Source organism: Eschrichtius robustus, chromosome 7 (assembly GCF_028021215.1).
Source record: "Eschrichtius robustus isolate mEscRob2 chromosome 7, mEscRob2.pri, whole genome shotgun sequence".
NCBI classification, from domain to species: domain Eukaryota; kingdom Metazoa; phylum Chordata; class Mammalia; order Artiodactyla; family Eschrichtiidae; genus Eschrichtius; species Eschrichtius robustus.
In genome coordinates this window covers 76,299,147-76,325,195 of record NC_090830.1, presented here as the reverse complement: position 1 = coordinate 76,325,195, position 26,049 = coordinate 76,299,147, and the positions used below count along the sequence as shown (strand labels likewise).

General features: G+C 51.8%; 1 protein-coding gene across 2 annotated transcripts in view; it reads right to left on the bottom strand.

Annotated features, from left to right (window-relative positions):
- UNC5B (unc-5 netrin receptor B) overlaps positions 1-18,780 on the bottom strand; it is an 87,776-nt gene extending 68,996 nt beyond the window's left edge. For both annotated transcript variants that reach the window (XM_068547755.1, XM_068547757.1), the window contains exon 1: positions 18,293-18,780. In XM_068547755.1, coding sequence (XP_068403856.1) covers positions 18,293-18,371 — 79 coding nt within the window. In that variant the 5' untranslated portion in view covers positions 18,372-18,780. The remainder of the gene's footprint in view (positions 1-18,292) is intronic.
- Positions 18,781-26,049: the final 7,269 nt, after the last annotated feature.

Below are 26,049 nucleotides of genomic sequence, written 5' to 3'. Positions count from 1 at the left end.
GTTAACAGATGGGGAAACGGAGGCTCAGCAAGAGGCAGTGATTTACTTTGGTGTGGCATCTCAGTACTGAAAGGGTTCAACGGGACCATGACTCCACCATGAGTCACTGTCAGGCCCAGTGTCCACCCTTCCCCCAAAGTCCCTGCTGCTCTTTCTCTCTGTGTCAACAACCTGTGTGTTCCAGGTACAAGGCCCTGATACACCCAGGGGGCTTGGGTGGTGGGAAAGTGGGGCCTCCTCCCATTGTCTCTCTGAGGGTGGGGAGGTCCTTCCTCCCACACTGGGAAGCCCATCAAAGGTCAGAAAAAATGGTGTGCGATAAGGCCATGGAATTTGGAACTTAGTGGGAGCTGGAACTTCCCTATGTGGAAGGCTGGTCCCGCTGTCCACCCCTGGTGAGCATACAAGGGAAGGGTATGGCATATTCCGGGGCGGGGGCGGGTGGCCCAGGCACTCAGGGTCAGAGGACTGACGTCGAGGGGAGGGCAGGGTGGGCAGAGAGAAGGTGGCCGGCTGTCTCTGGAACAACCCTGCCCAGGAGAGGCAAGCTGGGTCACCAGGTCACTCTGCGGACAGACCACTGAAAGAGGCCACTGCTTGTTCTTGCTCAGCCCTTATTTCCACCATGAATGTCATGTGGACAGGAGGGCGAGGCCAGGGGCTGCGTCAGCACCTTCCCTCGCAGGGCCACGGAGTGAGGAGAGCTCCTGTTCCCTGTACAGCTGTACCCGCTACCCTCTCGGACCAACCACAGCTAAAGCCCTGATAGCTCCTCTCAATCTCCCTCTGAGTTTCCTGGGTAAAACCTGTAGGTAAGACAGGGTGCCCTGGAAGGACAATCTTCTTGATCTTTCTCAGCCACGTTAAGAGTGGAGAGGGGCCGGTAAGTGGGGAAAATCCGGTAGCGACAAAGCAAGTCCGGAGATGATGTGGGCAAGTCAACCCCCTCCCTCTGCCTCAGTCTCCCCAGCTGTAAGCAGGGGCCGGGGTGGTGGTGGTGCAAGCACTCACCCGGACAATGTCCTGTGGTTGTTAAGAAGCTCAGCTTCACTTGTGAAGGTGCTTTTTGCATGAAGTGCTCCACACCTGTGAGCGATGGGCACCAGCTGGACGCATGGTGGGTGGGGGAGCCAAAGACAGCACGCAGCTGATTCTCACGACCAGCTCTTGCTCAAGCAAAGAGGACGTTGGGCCCTCATGTGCCCCGTTATAAGGTCTGCCAGGCTTCTGAGGCAGAGGGAGGGGACTGACTTGCCCACATCATCTCTGGACTTGCTTTGTTGCTACCTGCCTTCTAAGGACTGCACCCTCCCTGGCAAGCACTACAATTCCCCGGAAGGAGCCTTGGAAAGGAAGTCCAGGGCAGTGTGATGGAGACGCCCAAGCACCTGGGAACTTCTGTGTAGCCAGCTCTTTACATCAGTGATCAGGGTCCCTGGGGGCTTGGGCAATCGGTCTGGTCCAGTGGGCCGTGATGGGGAGGTGGGGAGGTTGGCTTACTTCAGGCTCCCAGTGGCCTCTCTCCCTGGAGAGTCCAGACCCTCAGCTGGCCCTGCCCTTCCTTCTGCAAGCTGCAAGGACCCAGGGTGGGGCAGAGGAGGATGCTGTCAAGGGTATAATAAACGACTTATTGACTGGCAAGCAGAGTTCTCAGGGCTCGGAGCATGACCTTCCGGCAATTATGCCCTCCACCGCCTGCCCAAGGCCCCTCCTGCTCTGTGGAGACGCAGGTCTGGCTCAGCCCCTTCCTCCCAGACCACTGGACCTGCAGGGGCCTGAGGGGTGCAGACAACCCCCTGCAGCTGCTAATGTTCCTCCCCAGGCGCCCACATGAACACACACCCTCTTGGACCAATCCTTAAAATGGCGCAGGCTGTGGAGAGAGGGGCCGGCTGAGCATGCTGGCTGTGACCAGCCTGTGGGAAAAGCCCAGTTCTGCCCAACAATCCACAGCGCTTTATTGAGGCCAGAATCACATCAGTGGGGGATTCTGTATTTTACAAAGCAGCTCCGAGTTCTGTTCACTCACCACCCAATCACTCCACCAGTTATCACCAAGCAGCTAGCACTCACGGGGACATCCAGGGAGGTACACAGGGGATAAGCCCTGATTCCGGCCCTGGAGAGTGGATGCAGAGTGGACTCCTGGAAAGAGCACTGAATTTGGAGTCCAGAGGCTAGGGTTAGACCTAGACTAGACTCTGACCCAAAAGCTGGGAGGCTGGCGGGGGGGGTCACTTCACTTTCCCTGAGCCCCATTTTGCTCCTCTGCTAGGACCTTCCTCCTAGAGTCATTACAAAGCCTAAATGACACAGTGTGTTCGAACTGGCCAATGTGGGCACGAGAGCAGGCCCAGAGCGGGAGGGAGGCCAGGGGCTCAGAGGGCCTGAAACACACCTGGCGGGCAGACGGAGTATATGTGGATGGGAACCTCACAGGTAAAGGAAATAGCAAATAAAGCAACCACCTCAGCATCTTCCACAGTTCTGTATAGAATGGAGTGTGTGTGTGTGTGTGTGTTTATATGTGTGTGCACGCATGTGTGTGTTGCAAGGGACTGGAAAAGAGGATCCAAGACCCATCTGAGTCCCAAGGAGCAACGTGCAGAGCCTGTAAGTAAATAATAAATAACATATTCCACATCATGCAACGCCATTTGCCCACATGAACTAATTATGATGTTGGTCCCACCTTTTGTCTGTGTGGCCAGTGGTGTAGGATTCATTATCCCCCATTTGACAGAAGAGGAAAGCAAGGCCCAGAGGGCTGTAGGACCACACAAAGCCAGGAGTCACAATTTAAGCCAGGGCAGGGATGGCACTTGGGGTCCTGTCCCTCTCCTCTCCATCTTCCTCGGGGGCAGCACAGGGAATCTGTCTCCCCACACAGGGCTCACTGCTTGGATCTATAAGCAGAGTGGGAAGGGGCATCTGATGAGGAAGCAGAATGTATTCAAGAGGCCATGAAAAAAGAATGAGAAGAGAGGTCTGGGTCTGGCCTGGTCTTATATCCATTTCTTTCTTACATGAAAGGTTGCATCCTATAGATACTATTTTGTGCTTTGCTTCTTTTACTTGTCAGTATGTCCTACGAATCTCTCCATATCAGTTCTTGAAGAGTTCCAGCATCATTTTTTAGAGCTGCATAGCACTCCAGTGTGTGGTTGTACCATAGTTTATTCAGCTCCTCTACTGGGGTGTTCGGTTGTTTCCAATATTTTGCCATTACAAATAACGCTGTAATGAATCACCATGCGCATAAGCGTTTTTGTATTGATAAAGGTATATCTTAAGGGTAGATTTCTAGAAGTAGGATTGTTGGGCCAGAAAATAAAGTGTACGTGCAGTTTTGTTAAGTATTGCCATATTAGTTCTCCAAAGGATTCTACCAATTTGCACTTCCTCCAGCAGTGTCTGGAAGTGCCTGTTCCGCATAGCCTCCCCAATGGAATGTGTGGTCACAATTTTTAATTTTTTCCAGTCTTGTACGTAAGAAGTGGTGTCTCAGAGTTGTTTTAATTTGCGTCTTTCTAATTATGAGTGAGTTGTAACATTTTTTTCATGTGTTTGAGGGTCACTGTTACATTTTATTTTGTGAATTGTCTGTTCGTGTCTTTTTCCCACTTTTTAATCAGATTTTTTGGTTCTCTGTCCCTCAATATTTGAGAGTGCCTTATGTATTAGGGATATTAGTCTTTTGTCTGTGGCATATGTTATGAACATTTTCTCTTAGTTTGTCAAATGTTTTGTCCTTTGACTTTCCTTAGGGTGCTTTATTGTAAAAATTTTTTTTAATTTTATGTAATAAAATTTATCAATTTTTAATTTTATCATCCTGGATTTTGAGCCACAGTTAGAATGCCTTTCCCTGTCCCAAAATTAAAGAGAAATTCACCTGAGTTTCCATCTAGTACTACCTGTATGGTATAACTGTTTACATTTAGATCCCTAATCCATTTAAAGTTTATTTTTCTGTTTGGTGTGAAATATGAATCAAAGTTTATCGTTTTCTAAATGGCTACTCAGTTGTCCCAGCATCTTTTTTTTTTTTTTTTAGTTTTCTAGTGTTATTTATTTTAATATCATGCAGAATACAGAGTGGGCAATATCTTGTTCCCAACGCTTTTGTGATTGGTTAATCAACAAGTTATAACTAAGGGTAGCTGTATTCTAAGAAGCAGGTGAGAGGGACGCAATGGCCAGCACCATTTATTTAAAAGTCTATCTTTATCCCAGTGATCTGGGATACCACCCTTGCATATACCACATTTCCACATGCATTTGGGTCTAATTCTGGGCTTTCTCTTATCTTCGAGGGGCCTATCTGCCAACTCAGGCACCAGCTCCACATTATTTTAATTATAGAGGCGTTATAGTATGTTTTAATATCTGGTAGGGATAGTTTTACTTCTTCTTTACCCATTCTTGTGCCTCTAATTGATCTCTCTTGTTTAATTACACTGGCTAATACTTCCAGCACAGTGTTGGATGGTAAAAGAGACAGTGAGCATCCGTACTTTATTACTGATTTTAATGGAAGTGACTTTAGCGTTTCCTCATTAAATAAGATACTGGCTTTAGCACTAGGGTGTGTATATATATATATATAAACGTACATATGTGTGTGTGTGTGTGTGTGTGTGTGTGTGTATTTTATCATACTAAAAAGTATCCCTTAATCCCTATTTCCTTGAATGCTTATATCATGAATAGGTGTTGAATTTTGTCCAAGGCTTTTTCAGCATTTATAGATATAATCATATGATTTTGTTTCTTTAGATTCATTAATATGGTATACGATATTAATTTGGCACACGCTATTAATATTAATAGATTAATTTTGAACCAACTTTTCTTTTCTAGAATAAATAAGGGGACTTTCCTGGTGGTGTAATGGTTAAGAATCTGCCTGCTAATGCAGGGGACATGGGCTTGAGCCCTGTTCCGGGAAGATCCCACGTGCTGTGGAACAACTAAGCCTGTGCGCCATAACTACTGAGCCTGTGCTCTAGAGCCCGTGAGCCACAACTACTGAACCCACGTGCCACAACTACTGAAGCCCGTGCGCCTAGAGCCTGTGCTCCGCAACAAGAGAAGCCACCGCAATGAGAAGCCCACACCGCAACAAAGAGTAGCCCCCGCTTGCTGCGACCAGAGAAAGCCCGCGCGCAGGAACAAAGATACCAACGCAGCCAAAAATAAATTAATTAATTAATTTAAAAAATAGAATAAATAAGATTTAGTCATTATATATTATTTTCTTCAAAAAAAGGGGGGATGGAATTGGATACCAATGATGACAGCTACGATTTACTGAACAATTTCTCTGTCCTCTGTATGCATTATTGTCTGATTCAATCCTCAAGATACCTATGTGAAGCAGGCTTTATCATCCCCATTTCACAGATGAGGAAACTGAGATTAACAATGGTGAAGTAGCCTGGCCAACATCACACAGCTAGCAAATAAAAGAGACAGGGCTGGATCTTGGGTCTCATTGATTCCAAAGGCCTTAGTACTACACGGGCAGCATTATTTAGCTGTTACTTGGATATATTAAAAATGCTTATTATTTGATAAGGTGTTGGAAGGGGTACACCTCTGTAGGAACTGGGGGGAGGGCCTGCCCCTACTTCCCAGAACCCTGAGCTGCCCTCCTTAGCCCATCCTGCCAGAGGTCAGCAGAGGAAGGTTGTGATGCGCTGTGAGGGCTGCCGACCATGCGGGCTGCCCCAAGGCCAGGCAGCAAGCAGCCTTCAAGGCCTGCCATGTCCCCTTCCAATCTCAGCCTTGATCGGTCCCAGCATTTATGTGTCAGGCTCCAGACAGTGTGGGAACAACTCGGAGAATGAAGACGGGCCCAGGGAGGTGCTGGGCTGTGAGGGAACAAAGCAGAGGGAAGAAAACCCTAACCTCCACTCCCTGCTGGTCCTGACTGTCCTGTTTTCTAAGAACAGGCAGCCGGCCGAGGGATTATGTAACTTCTGGTGGGCATGGCAGATGGCGTGCTGGCTTGGACACCTCAAACCCAGCACTGACACTAACCTTCCCTGACGTGGCACCCTGGCCTCCCCTACTCTGGGGTGTGGAGCAGAGAGGGATGGGAAGCGACCCAAACTCTTGTCATCTACCTCAATAGCCGTGGCCACCTAGGCCACGGGAAGAAGTCAGGGCCCACCCGCCAGCGGGAGGTTCCAGCCAGGGAAGTGGAAACGCAGGCCCTCTCCTGCCTGCCCCACAGCGAACAGCTCTCTGCACAGCCCCTCGGGGAACAGAGCCTGCTGTGTCGGCCTCCTTCCACCTCAGATGAGTGGCCCCTGGGGTTTGGAGAAGTTTCCAAAGCACCTGTCCAGGCATTTTCTCCCAGGGCCCTGCCTAGCGTTCAGCTTCTTTTATTCCTTTTGCTGATGGGTAAACTGAGGCTCAGAGAGGGTGAGTGATTTGCCTGTCACACAAAGACAGATCTGGCCCTACATTTTCCTGCTGGTGCATCCCACTCTCTACAGACACAGCTGGCCTTAGGGCTGAAGATTCCAGACTCCTAGTCCAGTGCTCTTTCCAAATGCTATGACAATGCAGGCTTCTCCTCAGGCGGCTCACCAAGTCACCCTGTGGGCCATCCCGAACCTTATGTCTAATACTCCCCACGTCAAGAGGGGAATATTGGAAAGAAAGGAGGGGTGTAACCAGCGATTTGCAGGTTGATTTCCTCCCAGGTAGAAAGAAAAGGGAGCTGACCTTTACTGACCATGCCTCATCTCGTTTTCATCTCCCCAACAACCAATCAGGACCCCCATTTCACAGTGAGGCGATGCAGGCTAGGGGAATTACAGCTAGTGTCGGAGCCAGGACTTGAACCCAGTTTACTGATTCTAGGGCAGACCTTCTTGCACTGGACAGATGAGGACACCGAAGCCCAGAGAGGGAAAGGGACTAGCTCAATGCCACACAGCAGATTAGCTGCCGGCTAGGATTAGAATCCAGGTTTCCCACTCCTCAGTTTAGGACTCTTTCTGTATGTGTGCGTCTGTACAGAGTGGGATGCACCAGCAGGAAAATGTGGGGCTAGATCAGATTTGCAGCAGGGGTTGCTGTGTCCATCAGCTCTGGCTATCTCGGGCTGCCAGGCAGGAGTTCCAGATGAACCTGTGTTAGGGGCTCCTGGCAAGGGCCGGCGGGTGCCCAGCTGTGAGCGTGGCAGTGGGCCCAGGACTACTGCTGCCTCGGCTAAGGGCCTGGGGGTGCTTAATCTCCCAGGGATGCTCCCTGAATGTTAACACTGGACGCAGTGCCAGGGGGAGCCTGGCTTAGCCAGACTCTGCAGCCAAAACTGCTCCCCTGTATCAAACCCAGCTCCTGCCAAGACGCTGCTGGCAGTTGCTCTGGAGGGCTGAGGCCTCCAGTCAGACCCTGCCCATGAACCTTCAGATATACTGTCTCAGCCCACACTTGCTCCCAGGCCCCAGGGCCAGTGTCCCTGCAATGGACATTCTCTTGAGCCACTAGAAGGCAAGGTGGAGGGGAATGATCAATGGGCTTGGGACTGCAAATAGGAAACAAACATCTTTTTTTGTCTGTTTGTGTTTGTTTCTTTGGCCGTGTCGCCTGTGGGATTTTAGTTTCATAAGCAGGGATCGAACCAGAGCCCTCAGCAGTGAGAGCACAGAGTCCTAACCACTGGACCCCCAGGGAATTCCCAGGAAACAAACATCTTTAAACGGCCTGGACCAGCCAGCCATGGCTTGTGAAGGCCACCTTGCAGATAAGTACAAAGTTTACCAGCCCAGCAAACGTCTGCTTGTCTGCTTTCTCCACACAAAGGGGCAGAGGGCACTTGACGGCAGTCCTCGATTAATTCTTTGTGGTTCCACTGGATTCAGTGAGTAAATTCTTTGCTACCTAGGGGCTCTGACCACTGAAGACTTGGCTCTGACATCCATGGTACCTTGTGCATAGTAAGTGACCAAAGATGGAAAGCAGGAGAGAATGAAGGGAGAGAGGTAGGCAGAGCGGGGGAGGGGTGGGGCTGTAAGCAAAGCAACGAGAATCTTCTAATTCTTCGGGTGCGCATCTACAGTGGCAAGTCCAAAGCATGGCAGGGAGTGAGTCACAGCAGCCTCTTGGGTGAGGAAGGCTTGCGTTGAGTTCCTCATTCATCCGTTCTACAAGTGTTTATCAAGCACCCTTTGTGTTCCAGGAACTGTGCTGGGTGCCAGGGACATGCGAGCGAGCAAAATCAGACAAATCAGACCCAGGCTCCCGAGGTACCTAATGTCACAGTTGCTCTCCTGTCATCTAGTTGTTTTAACCCCATCCTGTCTCCACCCGCTGACCCTGCCTCCTTGTCCCCAGGGCCCTGGCTTGGGTGACAGGAAAGAGAAGGATGGGAACGTGCCCCATAAGACATACCCCACCCTACCCCAGGTCACTCCTCTGTCTCTGAACCTCTGTCCTGCTGTGTCACAGAATGACCAAAGGTGGGATGGAGGAGGGGAGCCAGGAACAACATTCCTGGAATCCCGACTCAACTTCTTATAAGCTCTGCATCCTCCGTGGGTGTCCAGGCCCAGGCTGGGCAGGCGGGCGCCTCTGATTGCATTACAGAGCTGCTTGCCTTCGGCTCTGTCTCCTGACACCAGTAATGCCTCCAGACACCACTCAGGGCCTCTGGGGGTTGCAGTCTCCTGGGTGATCTCAGCAGAAGACGTTCCTCCCAGACCCTAGGGATGCCTCCTGATAGCCACCAGGCCCAGGTGGGCATCAGGGACCAGAAAAGGCAGCCTCCTTCTTCTTGCCCCTCTCCCTGGCTCTCTGGTCAACGAGGAAACTGCCACCAGGAACTCTCTGTCCCCCTGCTTTCCTGCCCAGAGATGTAGAGGGAGAGAAGCAGGGCCCAGGTCCAGCCAAGGGGGCAGCCAGACTGGGGGCAGGGAAAGGCAGGTAGGAGGGAGGCCAAGGGGAATCAATGGAACCTACTCTGTGCCAGGACTGCATGTCTATCTCACATCACATCACCATCCAGTGAAGTCAGCGGGGTCATCCCCACCCCACAGATGGGGACGCTGGGGTACACAGAGGTTGAGCCACCTGGCCCAGGAACTCAGTAAGAGTCAAATCCTTTTAATTCCAAAACCTTGGCTCTTTCCACTAAGAAGGGACCCCTGGCTCCAGAAGTCTTGTTTTACCAGATGATCAGATGGCTGAATTCAGAATCCGTTTCCTGGGTGGATGTGGCAGACGTTCCCACCCCACACCTTCACATACACACCCCCTACCAAGAAGGCCCTTTCGGTTCACCCAAGCTCTGCTCATCCTTCCAAAGCCAGTCAAGCACCATCCTCCCCTCCTCCAGGAAGCCTTCCCTGACCAACCACCCGGGCCCACAGGAGCTTCTCGCAACAGCTGAAGGATTTCCTATTGTTATCACCCAATACTTGGCACCAATAACAATGAGGAGGAGGAGAAGGTGGACAGTGAGTTTTACTGAGCGATTTAGAATGTGCAAAGCATTTGCATACATTATCTCATTCATCCCCACAAGGAGCTGATGAGATCGGTGCTATTACCACTCCCCCTTTACAAATGAAGAAACTAAAGCTCAGAGAGGGTAGACAACTTGCTCTAGGACACACAGCCAGACGCTGGAATAGCCACGATTTGAACCCAGGTAGTCTGACTGCACAGCCCTCCCTCTAAGCACCACGCCAGATCCCTCCCAGTACACACACGTCTCGGCTCGTCCTCAAAAGGGCTCCTCTCTGTTGCCCCATCATACACTCCCGTTGCACCCCAGCATTACAGGCCTGGCACGTGGCTCATGCTTCAAGAAGAGACACAAATCAATTCAAGGGTCAGGCCAGTACTTTGCCCACCTCTGACCCCAGAGCCCAGCACATGCTCAGATTGAATTAATGTCCATGTGCACCAAGTTTTAGGGCTCGGTGTGTTCCAACACCCGATGTGGTGACAGGAGTCCTCATTCCCCATCCCTGCGCTCAGCCACCCTCCACCCCTGAGAAATGAAACAGTGGATGGGACAGTGTGTTCCTGCCACAGCCTCCAGAGGGCCCCCTTGAGCCTTGTGGCGGTGGCAGGGTGGGGCAGCAAGTGCCTCTCTGCTCACATGCCCAGGATGCCTTTGGCGATGGGGTCCTTCTCTGCCTCCCGGGCCCTGCTTGGCATCTGGGGCTCTCAGTCTGTGAGGCGGGAGTTGCTTATGAAACAAGAAAAAGGGACCGAGGTCCCAGAGGGTGATTTATAGCTTTGGAGAGAGAGACCCAGGGCCGCCTAATGCTCACAAGGGCATTCTAGTCGATATATTGACCTTCTGGAGGGGCCTCTGTAAACACAGTGGTTCTGGGCCATGGTTACCTCTGTATCTTGTTGGTTGCTGGGGCCTCTTCAGATGGAACCAGACAAAAACCCCAGAGCCCCTAAGGATCATCCTTCCACCTTTCCCCCATCCCAAATTTACAGATGGGACCCAGAGAGGGAAAGGCACTCGCCTAAGGTCACACAGCAGAGAAAGAGCACAAACCAGAGTCCCCTAACTCGCAGGCCAGGAGCTGCTGGGCCTCTAGGCCCTGAGCCTCCCTGCTTTCTCCTCCCCCAACTCCCCTGGAGGAGGACGTCTCCGGCATCGCATGGCTCTCTCCTGAGGAGGCTGTGCCTGAGCGCTCCCTGAGCTCACTGTGTGCCAGGCCCTGTACTAAGTGCTTTATAATATATCAGGTCATGTGATCCTCAAAACAGCCCTGTGAGGACAATATTATTATTATCATCCCCATTTTACAGATGAGGAAACTGAGGCGGAGCACAATTACACGAACTGCCCAAGGCCACAGAGTTAGTAAGTGGCAATGCTGGGGGGCTATGCTAAACTCCTCAGAATCCCAGTTGGCCACACCATGCACCCACAGCTGAGGCCCTGGGGAGGGGCCTCTGTGAGGAGGGGTAGGTAGAGGGGCTGGGGCTTCCTGGAGGTGAAGAGAAGTGAGCTTGCCCCCTCCAACTGGCTCATGGAAGTAGCTGGGCTGAGGATTCTGTGCTTCCCTTCGTACCCACTCTGTGTTCTCTGGTGGGCGCCTGGCAGAAGGCAAAGAAGTATACCTCCCCATGCCTCCATCCCCAACATAATCCCTACCATTTCTTAAAAAGCGTTTTCTGGGCGCACTCCATCTTCAAGAACCACAGAGAGCAAATCAAAGAATAAGAAATCTTTTCATCTCCAGTGCAAGAGGTAGCTGAGAGGGGTGGGTCCCCCAAGGCACATCCCTTCAGTTGGGCCTGGGAAGGCCAGGATGGAAATATGGCCGAAGGTTGGCTCACCAAGGATTGGTGTCCACGCAGGATAGAGGCCTTGCAGATGCTGACAGGGCCAACTTCTCAAGAGTGGGAGAAGTCTCGGGCCTTCTTCACCCCTGCCCCCATCTTGTCTCCTCTTCAGAAATGCTCTTAGAAAGACCCAAAAAAGAGAGTCAAGGTCTAGCTCACATCACCTCCTCCAGGAAGCCCCAAGGCTCTCTTCCCTGAATAGACAGTTGACCCTTGAACAATACGGGCTTGAACTGTGTGGGTCCACTTATAGGCAGATTTTTTTTCAATAAACATAGTACCTGTATTTTCATTTTACAGATCTTTAAATTAACTGTGGGGGGTTTCCCTGGTGGCGCAGTGGTTGAGAATCTGCCTGCCAATGCAGGGGACACGGCTTCGAGCCCTGGTCTGGGAAGATCCCACATGCCGCGGAGCAACTAAGCCTGTGAGCCACAACTACTGAGCCTGCGCGTCTGGAGCCTGTGCTCCGCAACGGGAGAGGCCCGCGCACCGCGATGAAGAGTGGCACCCCGCTCGCCGCAACTGGAGAAAGCCCTTGCGCAGAAATGAAGACCCAACACAGCCAAAAATAAATATAATAAATAAATTAATTTTAAAAAAAACAAAACTGTTTAAAAAAAAATTAACTGTCGGGATGAGTTTATGTTCAATTAGAGATTACAATATGTGGAATCAAAAGAACTAGGGTTTGAGTCCTGATTCTATCCAAACCATTTTAGCTTCCTGCCTTTGGGTGAGTCACTTATCAATTCCTTTATTTTTGAGGCTGAGGTAGTAGACAGAGGATTTTTAACTGCTGGGGAGTCAGCGCCCCTAACCCCGAGCTGTTCAAAGGTCAGCTGTAGTGTCATTGCTCTCATTTGCTACATACAGGGGCTCTCGGAATGTCATTTACCATTTTTTGGAGTGGACATCAGCATCCCTCACACACAGTGACCACCTTGAGGGCTGGGGCCAGGGCTGCTCTGGCTCTGACCCAGGTCTGAGGTGGGCTTCCTAAGTGGCACCCACCTCCCCAGTGGGGTTCTTACAAGGACAAACTGAGGTCTTACATATGAGGGTTTTATAATCTGTAAAACAATATGTATATCGGTGGAGCTGTGATTTTCCTATAGGTCTCTCTGGTCCACAACAGCACACCTTATCCTAGAGTTAAGGATGGCAGGGGAACTGGGAAAGCAGGAGAGCACTTTGTGACCACGGAAATGAGGAACAGTGGAGTCCAGGGCTCATGTATGTGTCCGTGTGTGCACGTGTCCTCTTAATTGCATCCACGAGAGTCCCAGGCCCAGCCGTGCCTGCCCATGTTGCTCTCCATGAGGGATGCCACTCACCCAAGCTCTGCTTGCCTCTTCTCCGGCAAATGTCAGTGGACACCCCACTCCCCCTGGAGGGCTGAAGCATGAACCTGACCCAGGTCAGAGCAGATCTTCAAACCACAGGCCCTGTCACTGTTCTAGGGAAGCTGGGAGCTGACTGCAGGAGACCCCAGGACTCGGACCCCTGTCCTCCTGGGGGTAGGCACTGAAGCTCCTGGACTGGCTTTAGGGCTTGTCTGTGGCCAATCTGTCCCACCTGCCCTCAGTGGGGGAAGCCAGCTTCCTCCCTTCCAACTCCACAACCTGGCATTCAGACCAAATGGACCAAATCCTGCTCACCTGGGTCCCACCTCAAACAGGCATCCCTAAGAATACAAGAGAGGAGCTTCCCAAGCCTGGTGGTGACTCACCCTCCCCACACAACACATTCCTATTTACACACAAACACACCACAGCTGCACCCATATGTACACTGCATACCTCCCCCACCCAAACACACACACAGCCACCTACATCACACATCCCATATGCAAAAGGCACAACTCAGCACACACACTCATTCCCCCTGCACACTTCACCTCCACGCCCAGCACCCAATGCAGCACCACACCTACCCTCACCTCCCACTGCACACTCCCGCCCCCGCCCACCTCCTCCATACACATTCTCACCACGCTCACTCCTCCATGCATGCTCTCACACCCACATCCTGCCTTCCTCGAGAAAAGAGCCGCCCAGTGGCGGGGAAGTTGTGAGGCACTGGGGGCAGCCTGTTCTGGGAGGTGAGAAGGAGGGAGGCTCTGCTGCGAGCTCACTCCCTAACCAACCGTGCCCTGAGAGCTGCGGGCTCCCACAGACTGATTTAGCTCCGCAGGGGAGGGGGTGGAGGGGACTGGCCAGGGGGCCGAGGGGGATCAGGGTGGCTCAGGATAGGAAGGGAAGGGGGAGCGGGCGGTGCCGAGGTGCGCGCAACCCCCAGGTACCTGCGCTGAATCAGCCCACCAGGCGGAGATGCTAGCCGGGCCGCTGTGTCCGCAAGGGTAAATTCAGGAGCTTCCAGCAACCCAGGGCTTTGGGAGAGAAGGAAGAGGAAACAAAAGGGGTAGGGTGGGGGGAGCGTGGAGGCGGCTGATGTATGCCAGCACTTCAGCAAATGTTTTCGCTGCCATTAGCCTCGCCGAAGCTTAGGACAGGAGAGAAAGGGGTGCCACGGGGTACCGGTGGTTGGGCCTCGCCAGGGCTTGCCTGCCCTGCGGGGTCGTGGAGGGCAGTGGCTGACCCGAGTTCGAATCCAGCACAATCTAGCCGCCCACGCAACTCCCAGCGAGGAGCCAGGCTTCTCCCAAAAAGCCCGGAGGACGGAGGACGGGGTCTCACCTGGCCCCGGCTCACCAAAATGCACTATCACCAAAACGCACTAGGTCGGGTGGGGGAGAAACTCCCCGGGCTCCAGCAGCACCCGGCTGAGCGCAGGCCCAAGGGGGGCAGGAGGTGGTGGCCCAGGCCCAACTTCAGAAGCAAATCAAAAGGATGGAGGGCACACATTCCCTCCACCCTTCTGAAACTGCCCTTCCTCAAATTATTCTAATTATGGTATTCTAAATTTTCCTTTAAAAAAAGGAAAGAAACAGAAAAACACAGAACACACTTGTTTGGTTTCATTTTGCCTTCACAGCTTTAATGACTCCATTTGTGGAAGCTGTTTAGAAAACTGGGGAGGAGGAGGAGGAGAAGGAGGAAGAGGCCAGAATCACCAGCTCTGGCCTCAGCGGCCAACTTCCTCCTCTCTGTCCCTGGGTGCCAGCCTGCCTAGGTAGCAGTTTCTCTCTACTTCCCAGCCCCACGAGGGCAACCCCTAAACCCCAGCCTATGACCCCTGCCTCTCCTCCCTTTCCTCCAGGCCTCAGGGTGCTCCAAGGTGCCTCCTTGCTACTCCAACCCCAGCGATAAGGTTCAAATGACCATATGTTTGGCCAGCAGGCCCGGGAGGAGGCTCCAGGATGGGCCAATGAGAATCACCAACCAAGCACTTGGAATGTAAGAGATCCACCTCCCCTCCAGCCTCATCCCCAAAGTCCTAGGCAGCCCAGACCCTCCTTAGAAGACATTGCTGGTAAAAAGGAAGGGGAAGTGGTAGGCAGACCTGATGACGTGGTCTGACAGCCAGGAACAGGTCATAGTACCTCAGTCCAGGAGAAACTCAACAACAAAGTGAGTGCAGGAGATGAGCCCCCAAAGCTTCAAAATAAAAAAGTAAAAACCTATTTTGCCCCCAACTATACAAATGGGTACAGAGCTCTGAGGCTGGCTTGTGATTTATCTCACCTGGGGCAGGTGGGGCTTTTGCTGAGAGGATCAGTGTTGGAAGGCTACCCTTGGGCACTTGCCTGGTCTCAGGGTCTCACCTTGACCTTTGGCCCAGCCCTGTTCCACCTCTCCCAGGTCCCTGCTCCCAACTTCTTTCCACCATCCCCCGGCAAGTCCCAGTCTAACTCAGCTACCAAACCTACTTCATCTTTAGCTGCCTGCCTTAGCTGGGCCTTGATTTCAGAATCTCAATCCCAGACCCATGCGGCCAGTCTGCAGCCCAGGTGGAATAAAGGAGCCACAACTAGAATGAGGTTTATGAGGCCTGAGTTCAAATCTCAGCTCTATCCCTGAGTCCCAGTGTAGTCCTGGGCAAGTCAGGGCCCGTCCCAAAGCTTCAGCAGTTAAATAAGTGGATTGGAAGAGAGAGGAATTGTTTCATCCTATGGAATTCCCAGTTTGGGGGCTGGGGAGAGAAATTACATACAGAATTCCTCCCCTGCAGTGGTACTTTCACTTTAATGAGAAAACCCAGTAAGACACTCTTGATTTTCCATTTGTTTAAGTGAAATGGGCATTTGGTACAGAGTAGAGGAAGACAAGGACAGGCCACCACCACACATACACACACACACACACAGCAGAGACACTAGGAAAACTTAGAAAGACACTAGGAAATTTTAATTGCACCTTAAAAAGAAGTGCTATCATGACACCTTGGTTCCTTCTCAACCATCCCAGCCAGAGGCCAAGGAAAGGCTCATTAAAAGCTCCAGGAAAGGCTGAGGGGTGGGTGGGAGGAGATTCCCAGGGCCAGCCTGGGCTTTTGAAGTGGATTCTCCTGGCCAGTCACTTGCTGAAATCTTCTAAGAGTCTCGGGTTTATGGTTCCAGGTTTGATTTCTCCACCATCAAACTTTACGGCTTAAAAAAAGATTCTCAGTGCTGGAAAGGGAACTCATTCCCATATTCACTGGGAATGGGGGTGGGGGAAGGAGAGAGAGGTGCCTGCCCCTTGAGGAGAGCCTGCACACGCCCAAGAAGGAGCTTCCCCCTCCCATGGATGGGACCACAAGGAGGAGTCCAAAGTGGCCTGAATCAGCCCACTATTGGACAGAAGCCCTGGATACAAATCTGTGATCTGCGGTCACTTGAAGGCAAGATTTGAGGAAAGGCTACATCCTGGACTTCATTTTCCCCATCTGTGCAATGGAGCTCATGAGGAATCACTGGGAAAACCTAAAGAAAATTCTGAAAAATGTTCTGTGCCTGTGGCATTAGAGTACAAGGGCTGTGTAGGAGGAAGGGGCATGTTCTCTCTCCTGAAGGCAGGTTTCTGAGGGCAAAGGGAAGGCAGCAGGCTGACCCCACCAGTTGGCCCCTCTCAAGGCTGGTGGACAGGCAACCCCTGTGCTGCACTAAATAATGAGCACAATTCCAAGGCCAGTTCTGGTCGCTAGTGAGAAATCAAAGCCCGGTATTAGCCACCCATTTCTGGCTGGGCACCAATCATGCTCAAATCCATCAAAGCCCTGGGCCTGGGGTTTCTTCTGGGGAAGGTGGGGACTAGAGGCTTTGTTAAGCAGGCAAGGCAGGCCACCCCCAGCCTCCCCAGCAGAGCCTACTCTGCAGCTCTGGAGAGCTCTAGGCCAACCAGTCTTGTCTTTCTCCTGCCTCCCCAGCTCCCCACCCTCAGTAACCCCAGTATTTATTTCTGATACCCTTGCCCTGCCGGTCCAAACACAGCTTCCCAAGACCCAATCCTGCCCATATGCCATTTACAGAGACTTCACCCAACCCTTCAATCACCTCCCCTCAAACACCCCCAAACCAGAAACCAACAACCCCAACCCAGCACCTCCCACACCCAACTGCACTCTTTAAAACAAAGTTGGTCACTCAGCAGCCTGCTTCCTCCCCCATCATTACCTTCCAACTTCAAAACACTGCTTTAAATACCAGAGTCTGCCCAAATCATAATTAACGTGGATCAAATGATTGTGTCGTAACTTTACAACACAGGGTTGGCCAAAAAAAAAAAAAAAAGTGGGGTATGTGCTAAAACCAAGCCCTCACTCCTGGGCCATGGGAATCATTAATTCCAGAGTGAGGAATAGCTGACTGTAAGTGGGAGAGGCGGGCGTGGGACGTTCGGGGCGGAGGGGAGGAGGGCGGTGGACGTCAACATCCAAGCGGAAGGTAGAGGGGGGAGGGCTGCGTCATCTGTCCACTTTGTGCACCAGTTTTCGGAGTCAATGCAGGATGCGGCCCACGCCCACCCAACCTCGGAAGCCCGGTGCTTGGTTTCTGGGGGGAGAGAGTGAGAGAGACAGAGGCGGGGGGGGGGGGGCGGGGGGGGGGGGAGGGAGGGAGAGAGACAGAGACAGAGACACAGACAGAGACAGAGATGGGTTGGCTCCCGTGTGTCCACCCGCTCCCCAGGAAGACGCAGCCCAGTCAGCTACGCCCGGCCCAGCTACAGACCAGCGAGACGTGTGCACAACCACGGCGGGAGAGGCGGAATAGGGACTTTATTTTAGGAGCCCACCGACTCCCTTAAGGCATCTTGCTGGGTCTGAAGTAGGAGCGTGGAGAGCGCACCTTGTCGGCTTCCCAGAAGGGGAGAGTGTCAGTGACTCATTTAAAAGGAAACTCGTCAGGATCACTACGTACTCCTCCCCCCAACACACAACACCAACACCCAGAAAAAAAATTCTTCCAGGCCTGCGGATCCCAAGATCTCGAGGAAAGCTGTACGTACAAGACAGCCCTATTCCCTTCGATAACAAAACCCTGCAAGCTGGCCTCATCTGGCTGGCGGAGCGGACCCGCGCTTCCCGTGCTCCCCAGGTTTCTTGCTCCCTCCTTCTCATCTGCGGATTCGGGTCTGTGCCACGCTAGGAGTCTGGGCGAGCCGGGACCTGGACTAGGAAGTTGCCGGCGAACGGCAAGCGAGCGCACACCTGGCCTGTGCAGCGACTGTGTTTTTTCGGCGCCGCTGCCAGGCGCGCGCGAAACCAGGAGTCCCCCGGAGGCCGGTACTCCGGGAGGCGCAGACCCCGACTTGGATACCGTTCCAGGGAAAGGAAGCGATCTCTCCCTTCCAGGCGGGAGCTGGAGGGCCTGAGCAACACCCCCGCCCCGCCCAGCCCCGCGAGATGGCTGCGCCATCGCCCACTTTGCTGGGGCAGAGAAATCTACCTTTTAACTTGGGCGCCCTTACCGCGTTCCCTGTGCGCACTGACGGAGCGATGGACCACCTCAACTTCAGGGCAGAGTGAGGCGCCAGGGTCCCCTCGCTCCCCTCCCCCATGCCCGATCGCTCCCTACCTGCTTGGCTCAGCCTCAGGTCCCAGCAGAGCAGGAGTGTCAGCAGTAGCGCGCCCCGCGCTCCGCTCCGGGCCCACATGCTCCCGCGGCCCGGCTCGGGTGCCTCTCCCCCGGGGCTCTCTCCCTGGCCCCAGCCTCGCCGCCGCCGTCTCCGCCGCCGCCGCCTCCTCCTCGCCGTCCTCCCCGGCGCCCGGCCGCGCCAGCCCGTGCCCTCCGTGGGGGCAGAAGCAGCCACGCTTCGCAGAGGGCTGCCCGGCGCTCGGAGCGCGATGGGTACCCGGCGCCCGCTCTCCGGCCAGGCTCCGGCGCGCCCCTCTCTGCGCTCCTCAGGCTCCGGGGCTCGAGCGCTCCCTTGGCTCCCGCGTCCTGGCTTCGAAGTTGCGCGACTGAAGGTGAGAGCGCTCAGCGGCTCCCGCAGCGGCCAACACCGCGCCGTCCGAGCCCCCGTGCGCGCCTGCCTGCGCCCCGCCGCTGCCCGCGGCTCCGGCGCCCTCGCCGGCCCTCGCCTGCCCTCCCCGCCTGCCACAAGGCCGAGCGCCGCCGCTCGCTCGCCCAAGTGAGTCCGCGAGCTGAGCGGAACAGCGCGCGCGGCCGGGGCGGGGCCTGGGCCGGCAAGGGCGGAGCCGGCGGAGGGCCTTTCTAGGGGGTAACGACGGCCCCTTGGGCGCGGCCTCGGCGGAGCTGGGGGCCCTTCAGGGGGGTCCTCGCGAAACGCTGGGCCCGGAGCGCTGGAAATCCCGGCCGCTAGATCGTAGCTGAAAGCGGAGTCTGCCCGATTTTTGTTTCCAGGAACTAAAGAAATGTATCTTGGCGCTTTCCTCTGACTTGGTTGGCTGTGTCAGCTTTCTCCTCTGATTAAACTCAGGACTCTGTCGTTTTTGGCTCCCTGGTCTGTACTACGTAGAATCTATGCCTTCTACAGGGGGCGCGGTGGGGGGGGGGGTCTTTCCCAAAAAAGCTCCTTAAATGAGGAAATCTCAAACACTCAAGTCCGTGTTAAGCAGGGGCTTACAGCTATGTGGACTTGGGCATGGATTTGGATCATCCTGTTTGGCCCTACTTGTGGGTATGACCTTGGGCAGAACTGTTTGACTAGACCCCTCTGAACCTCCTGTAGCACCCAGGGCCTAGGATGTTACTCCCCCCACCCCACCCCCACCCCCACCCCCACCCCCCCGCAAGTGACAATGGGGCATAGGGAAGCCATTTTTGGCTCGGGTGGGTGTAAATTTGGGCTCTGCCCCTTACCTGCTGTGTGACCCTGAACAAGTTACTTAACCATTCTGATGCTTCCTTCATCATCTCCAAAATGGAGAAAAATGATAATAACAATTTTATAAGAGAATGTAGAACTGAATTTTTAAATATATATATAGAAACTACAGCACAAATGTCAGTAATCTCTCTTTCCAAGATCTCCCCTCTCAGCCAATCTGATTCCTGGTGGAAAATCCTGACCACCCAAGGGTGAGCCAAAGGGCATGTGGAGTCAGGTGGAGTTTGGGCGGTGGGCGATATCTTCCACTGACATTAGAAGGGGTGGATCAGCTAACACTGGCAGGGTCCTTGTATGTGCCAGGCATGGGGTTAAGCACTTTTAAACACTTTATATGCATCACTTCAGTTAATCCTCACAACTCTCTGAGGTGAGTACCATTTGTATCCCCCTTTTATGGATGAAGAAACTGAGGCACAGAGATGTAAAGTCATTTGCCCAAGATCACACAGCTTTGAGTGAATGAGTGGGTGACTGAAAAGGGCAGGAGAGATAGGATTGGAAAGGAACCCTCTGAGCTGGGGATCCTCGATGCTTACACCTCTTCTGGGGCTGGCAGGTGAGAAATGACTGGCAGCCAGCAGGAATGCCTCCTCCCCGAGCCCTGATCTGTTCACTACTTGGGATTTTTCCAGAATTGGGATCTGGAATCATTCCTCAAATACAGAGGCAGTGGCTGCTTCAGGAAGGGGTAAAGGAAGGCAGAGAGAGGTCCAGCCAGGCCCAGGAGTCAGTAGGGGGGTAGGCTGGAATAGGGTCAGTGTCCGCAGGGGCGCTTCCTAGACTGGAGGAGAAAGGACTTGGGGGCCAGAACTGCAGGTTGGAAGGGTTGCTGGAGGGGGCAGAGAAGCAACAAGGGCCTGCCCCAGCTGTTTCCCCAGAGAAAAGAGAAAGGCAGGACTGCCCAGGACCCCCCTCCACACACACTCCCCCCACAGGTTGGGGTCTGGAACATGTGGGGGAGTGTGCATGTGGTCAATCCACCTCCTTAGCCCTCCCTGGCCAGGCACCCAGGACCAGGAGCGTGGATATGGGTGAGCGGGACTCCCTGGGAAGAACTTAGGCCAATTGAGAAAGGTCCCCGTGGGCAAAGATAGGTGGGTTATTTTTAGCTTGGCCCAGGCAAGGGCAGTGGGTGAAGGAGTCAACAGCGCATCACACCCAGCCAGCCCCACCCAGCCACAGAAGTACAAGCACACATACGCACACCCAGCCCTAGACAGTTACAGGCACACCTACAAAGGTACACACAAGCAAACATACAACAAACATATACAGGTGCAAAATGACCCTCCCAGAAACATTACAAGGGCACCCAACTGCAGAGACACCCACATACTTAAGACACAGGATTTTAAAAAGCACACACATACACCTCATCACAGACACAAACACACACACAGGCACGCACACCCAAAAGCACAAATATACTCTTGGGCAGATGACGCTAAAGACAAATAGATACTTAGATGCTTAACTTTCACCAGGCAACACATATAGGGACACGTCCGAGGCCCAGCATCTGACTGTCAACACCTGGCACAGGCACAAGGTCAAGGGCTTTATGCTGGACAACTTAGCAGGGACCTCAGTAGAACCTCGGCAGGCAGGGACCACAGGGCAGGCACGCTCACTCTCTCTCTCTCTCTCTCTCTCATTCTCTCTCTTAACCAGAAGGACAGTGGGTTATTGGAGATTTTTCAAAAAAGTTCCAGTGCTCAGAACTTTGCTGTTCAGACAGTAATTGCACCAGGCAGGCCCTTCTAGTCCTAATGTCAGGTTTCATGACTTTAATTCCTAACTAGAGAGAAGGGGGACCGGGGCGGGGGGTGCAGGCAAAAGGAGAGTGGTCATTTCCCTGTCTTCTGCTGGCCCCCGTCCCATTTCCCCCAAGCTGCAGCCTAGAAATATGCCCATGGGAGGTCCTAGACCCTGCTTTCCCTCCAGGGCTCCCATATCGGGGTAGGGGACTTACCACATTGGGATCCTTCCATAACTCCCCTGCACCCTCTCCCCTGCTGTTCCAGTGTTCCAGTGTCCAGAACGCCCCTTCTCCAGTCACCTGCAGCTAAGCAACCACTGCGGGTGTGGTTGCTTCCCAGCCTGGGCATCTCCAAGTGCTGGCCCTCAGCTGGGGCCAGGGAAAGGACTTCAGAGGGAGTCAGACTGCCCTGAGCCCACACCTTTCCCCAGTATGGGTGAAGAATGGGCAAGGCCCTGGCCCTGGGATGACACACTGGAGTAGCTGGAGTAAGAGTTACCAGGGTGTTCCCAAACCCAGTGCCATCAGACTCACAGCAAAGAGGTCCTGCTGTGAGTTAAGAAGGAGGATGAGGGACTTCCCTGGTGGTCCGATGCAGGGGGTGTGGGTTCCATCCCTGGTCAGGGAACTAAGATCTCACATGCCGCATTGCACAGCCAAAAAATAAATTAATTTAAAATGAATGAATGAATGAATGAGGATGAGGCAGTGAGCTGCTTGGAGACCGGGCCTCCGCCTTCTTGCTCACCATGATATATCCAGCACCTCAGACTGTCCCGCACATAGTTAGCATACATAAATATTGGTTGAGTGGATGCATCAGTGAGGCTGGGGAAAGAGGGGTTACTGGTTAAAGGGCCTACAGCCTTGCCAGAAGGGGCCCTGGAAGGAGCCTCCCACCTCCCCTCCATTTCCTAGGGGGTTTATGGGGCCTGAGGCTGGAAGTGGGGCAGCCTTTGTGCAATACAGCAGCTTTGAAATCAGTCTCAGAGCTAGTTCTGACACTTAGTGGGGGCTGTAGTGCTTCCATGGGCTACCCTCATTTATCCCAAATCACAGGTGAGCGTCGGAGACAGAGTTCTGGAATCTGGAGCTGAGCTGATGGAAAACCAGACGTGGGGCTGCTCTTTCTCCTGGGAGAACTTGGGCTGGCTGCTGAGCCTTTCCAAGCAACACTTCCATCAGTTATAAAATGGGAACAATAACTAGCTCGTGAGGTTAAAAAGAATATACAGAATGCCCCTAATCTGGCAGAATACAAGCCACTTATTTCATAATAAGGAGCAGCTGTCGGGGTGCCCTGCAGGCGTGGCTGGCGCCTTTGGCTGGCGCTTCCCGCTGCGGCCGGTACTGGTATGCTCGAAGGTGCCACTAGGCGGCGCGCTGCAGCGCACACCTCCTCCGCGGCCGCTTCAGCCTGCGTCCCAAAGCAGTGGGTCTGGAAGGGAGATTCGCTCCGGCTTCCACCTTGGGGCCGCCCAGGAGTGGATCTCCACTTCAGGTTGACAGGGGAGGGGGCTCTCAGACCACTCGGTTTGCAAGGTCTTGGGTGGGAAGGTTTGGGGATGAGTTCATAATCCCTCCCCTGACCCATCAAGGCCAGGATGGACCCCAAACGCCTGGACCTTGCTGACAACAACCTTATGAGACGGCTACTGTTACTACCCCATTTACCAGATGAGGGAACTGAGGCAGAGAGAGGTAGCTTGCCCAAGGTCGCATACAGCTAGTAAAGGGTACCCTGGAGATTCAAATCCAGGCAGAACGGATCTCAAGCTTGTACTCTTTTTTTTTTTTTAAATCGAGGTAACATAAAATTTACAATTTTAACTATTTTAAAGTGTACAATGTAGTGTTTTTTTAGTATCTTCACCTGGTTGTGCAACCACCACTACTATAAATTCAATAACATTTCATCACCCCAAAAAGAAACCACATACCATTAAGCAGTCACTCCCCATTCTCCCCTCCCCTCCCCCTCCCCCTGGCAACCAGGAATCTACTTTCTGTCTCTATGGATTTGCCTATTCTGGGAATTTCATATAAATGGAATCACACACTATGTGGCCTGAGTCATCAAGATTGGGCTCTTAACCTCTCTACTAAATAATGTGACAACCCTCCACCTCCTCCCCCACTCCATACACATCTTTTCTCTTACCTCCAGGGGAGGGCCTTCTCCCTGGAATTCAAGCAGTGTAAGCAGTCATTCACAAAAGCTCTGGGGTCAGGCAGATCCGGGTTCAAATCCTGGCTCTGTCTTGGACAATTTACTCTGCTGTTGTCTTCTCAAAATTCTTTGCTGTTGTTGATTTTTTTAAAAAATTTAATTTTAGAGCTGTCTTAGATTTATGAAAAAATTACATAGTACAGAAAGTTCCCATATGCCCCTCACCCCTGTTTCCCTTATTATTAATAACTTACATTAGTATGGTGGATTTGCTACAATTAATGGACCAATATTGAAATATTATTATGAACTAAAATTCATTTAGATTTCCTTAGTTTTTACCTAACATCCTTTTTCTGTTCCAGGATCCCACATTACACATAGTAGTCAGGACACTAAGGGCTTCTCTTGGCTGTGACAGTTTCTTAGACTTTCTTTGTTTTTGATGATCTTGACAGTTTTGAGTATTATTCATCAGGTATTTTGTAGAATACCCCTCAGTTGGGATTTGTATATCTTAAAGTTCTTAATAATTTCTGAACAAGGAGCCCTGTTCAAAATAATTTTGCACTGGATCCCATAAATTATGCAGTAGGTTCTGCTTGTGGGTTATGGGGCACAGAAAAGGCAGGTGAAGCCAGAGCTGGAACAGGCCACAGACTGTGGCCACCATGGCTTGGTCCTGCCTGCATTGGTGGAGGGAGCTTACTTAGTGCTCTAAAGGGGAAGCGCTGGGGGCTAGACAGAGGAGTGAGAAGGAAACTGTAAACATGAAAGAAGACTGCATTCCAGGCAGAGGGAACATTTGTGAGGAAGGCCTAGGGTCAGGAATGTGGATGGTGTGATTGGGGGTAGCCGGGTCCAGGTCCTGACGTGGTGAGTCAGAGGTGCCTATGGACTTCCCAGCACACAGCTGTGACCGCAGCACCGACCAGTGATTACAGGAGTGGTCGCCATCTTGAAAAATAACAAAGCCAGCTAACGTATACTAAAGCAATTACAGCAAGCCAGATACTGTGCCAAGGGCTCTGCATGAATTAGCTCCTTCAATCTGTGGTAACCAGTGAGATTGATGCTATGATTATCCCCATCTTAATGGGAAAACTGTGACTGAGGTTTCCCCACTTAGTGAGACAGAGCCCAGATTCAAACCCAGGCAGCCTGGTTCCAGAGCCTACACATCCAACAAATCCCCTGGGTGTAGTTTTTTTTTTTTATCATAACAATGTGATTTCCCTTTGTTCATTTCCATTTTTCTTGGAGGTAGGCGTTAATCATGGGCCCATTAAAATGGAAACGGGGGCTCGGAGAGGGAAAGGGACATGCCTAAGGTCAGCTGGTTAAGTACTGACTCTGAGCTTTAAACCCACATTTTTATGACCAGTCCACACTACCAGCCTCTTCCAGATCCTCTCTGGAATTCAGTGGGAAATTATTTATGTAGAGGGAAGAGGAAGAGGAGAGGGTACAATCTAATAGGGAGACTATAAAATAGCAAGATGGACCTTTTAAACTTTCTCATACTCTGTTGTTATAAACGTTCCAATTTAAATGTATTCTGGTAAACATCAAGTTACTTTGTCTAATAAAAACATCAAGGCACTTCACATTTGTTTTAAAACTATAGAATACAGCCCTTGGCATATAGAAATGCCTTTTGCCATTTCAAATATGTCTAATTTCACATACAGATGGCCAATAGGCACATGAAAAGATGCTTAACATCGCTAATTATCAGAGAAATGCAAATCAAAACTACAATGAGGTATCACCTCACGCTAGTCAGAATGGCCATCATCAAAAAGTCTACAAATAACAAATGCTGGAGAGGGTGTGGAGAAAAGGGAACCCTCCTACACTGTTGGTAGCCATGTAAATTGGTGCAGCCACTATGGAAAACAGTATGGAGGTTCCTTTAAAAAACTAAAAATAGAGTTGCCATATGATCCAGCAATCCCACTCCTGGGCATACATCCAGACAAAACTATAATTCAAAAAGATACATGCACCCTTATGTTCATAGCAGCACTATTTACAATAGCCAAGACAAGGAAACAACCTAAATATCCAACAACAGATGAATGGATAAAGAAGATGTGGAATATATATATACAATGGATATTATGCAGCTATAAAAAAGAATGAAATAATGCCATTTGCAGGAACATGGATGGACCTAGAGATTATTACATTAAGTGATGTAAGTTAGAAAGAGAAAGATAAATGCCATATGATATCACTTATATGTGGAATCTAAAATACGACACTAATGAACATATCTACAAAACAGAAACAGACTCAGACATAGAGAACAGACTTGTGGTTGCCAAGGGGGAGGGGGTTAGGGGAGGGGAGGATTGGGAGTTTCGATTAGCAGATGCAAACTATTATATATAGGATGGATAAACAAGACCCTACTATATATAGCATAGGGAACTATATTCAGTATCCTGTGATAAACCATAATGGAAAAGAACATGAAAAAGAATGTATATATGTATAACTGAATCACTTTGCTGTACAGAAGAAATTAACACAACATTGTAAAT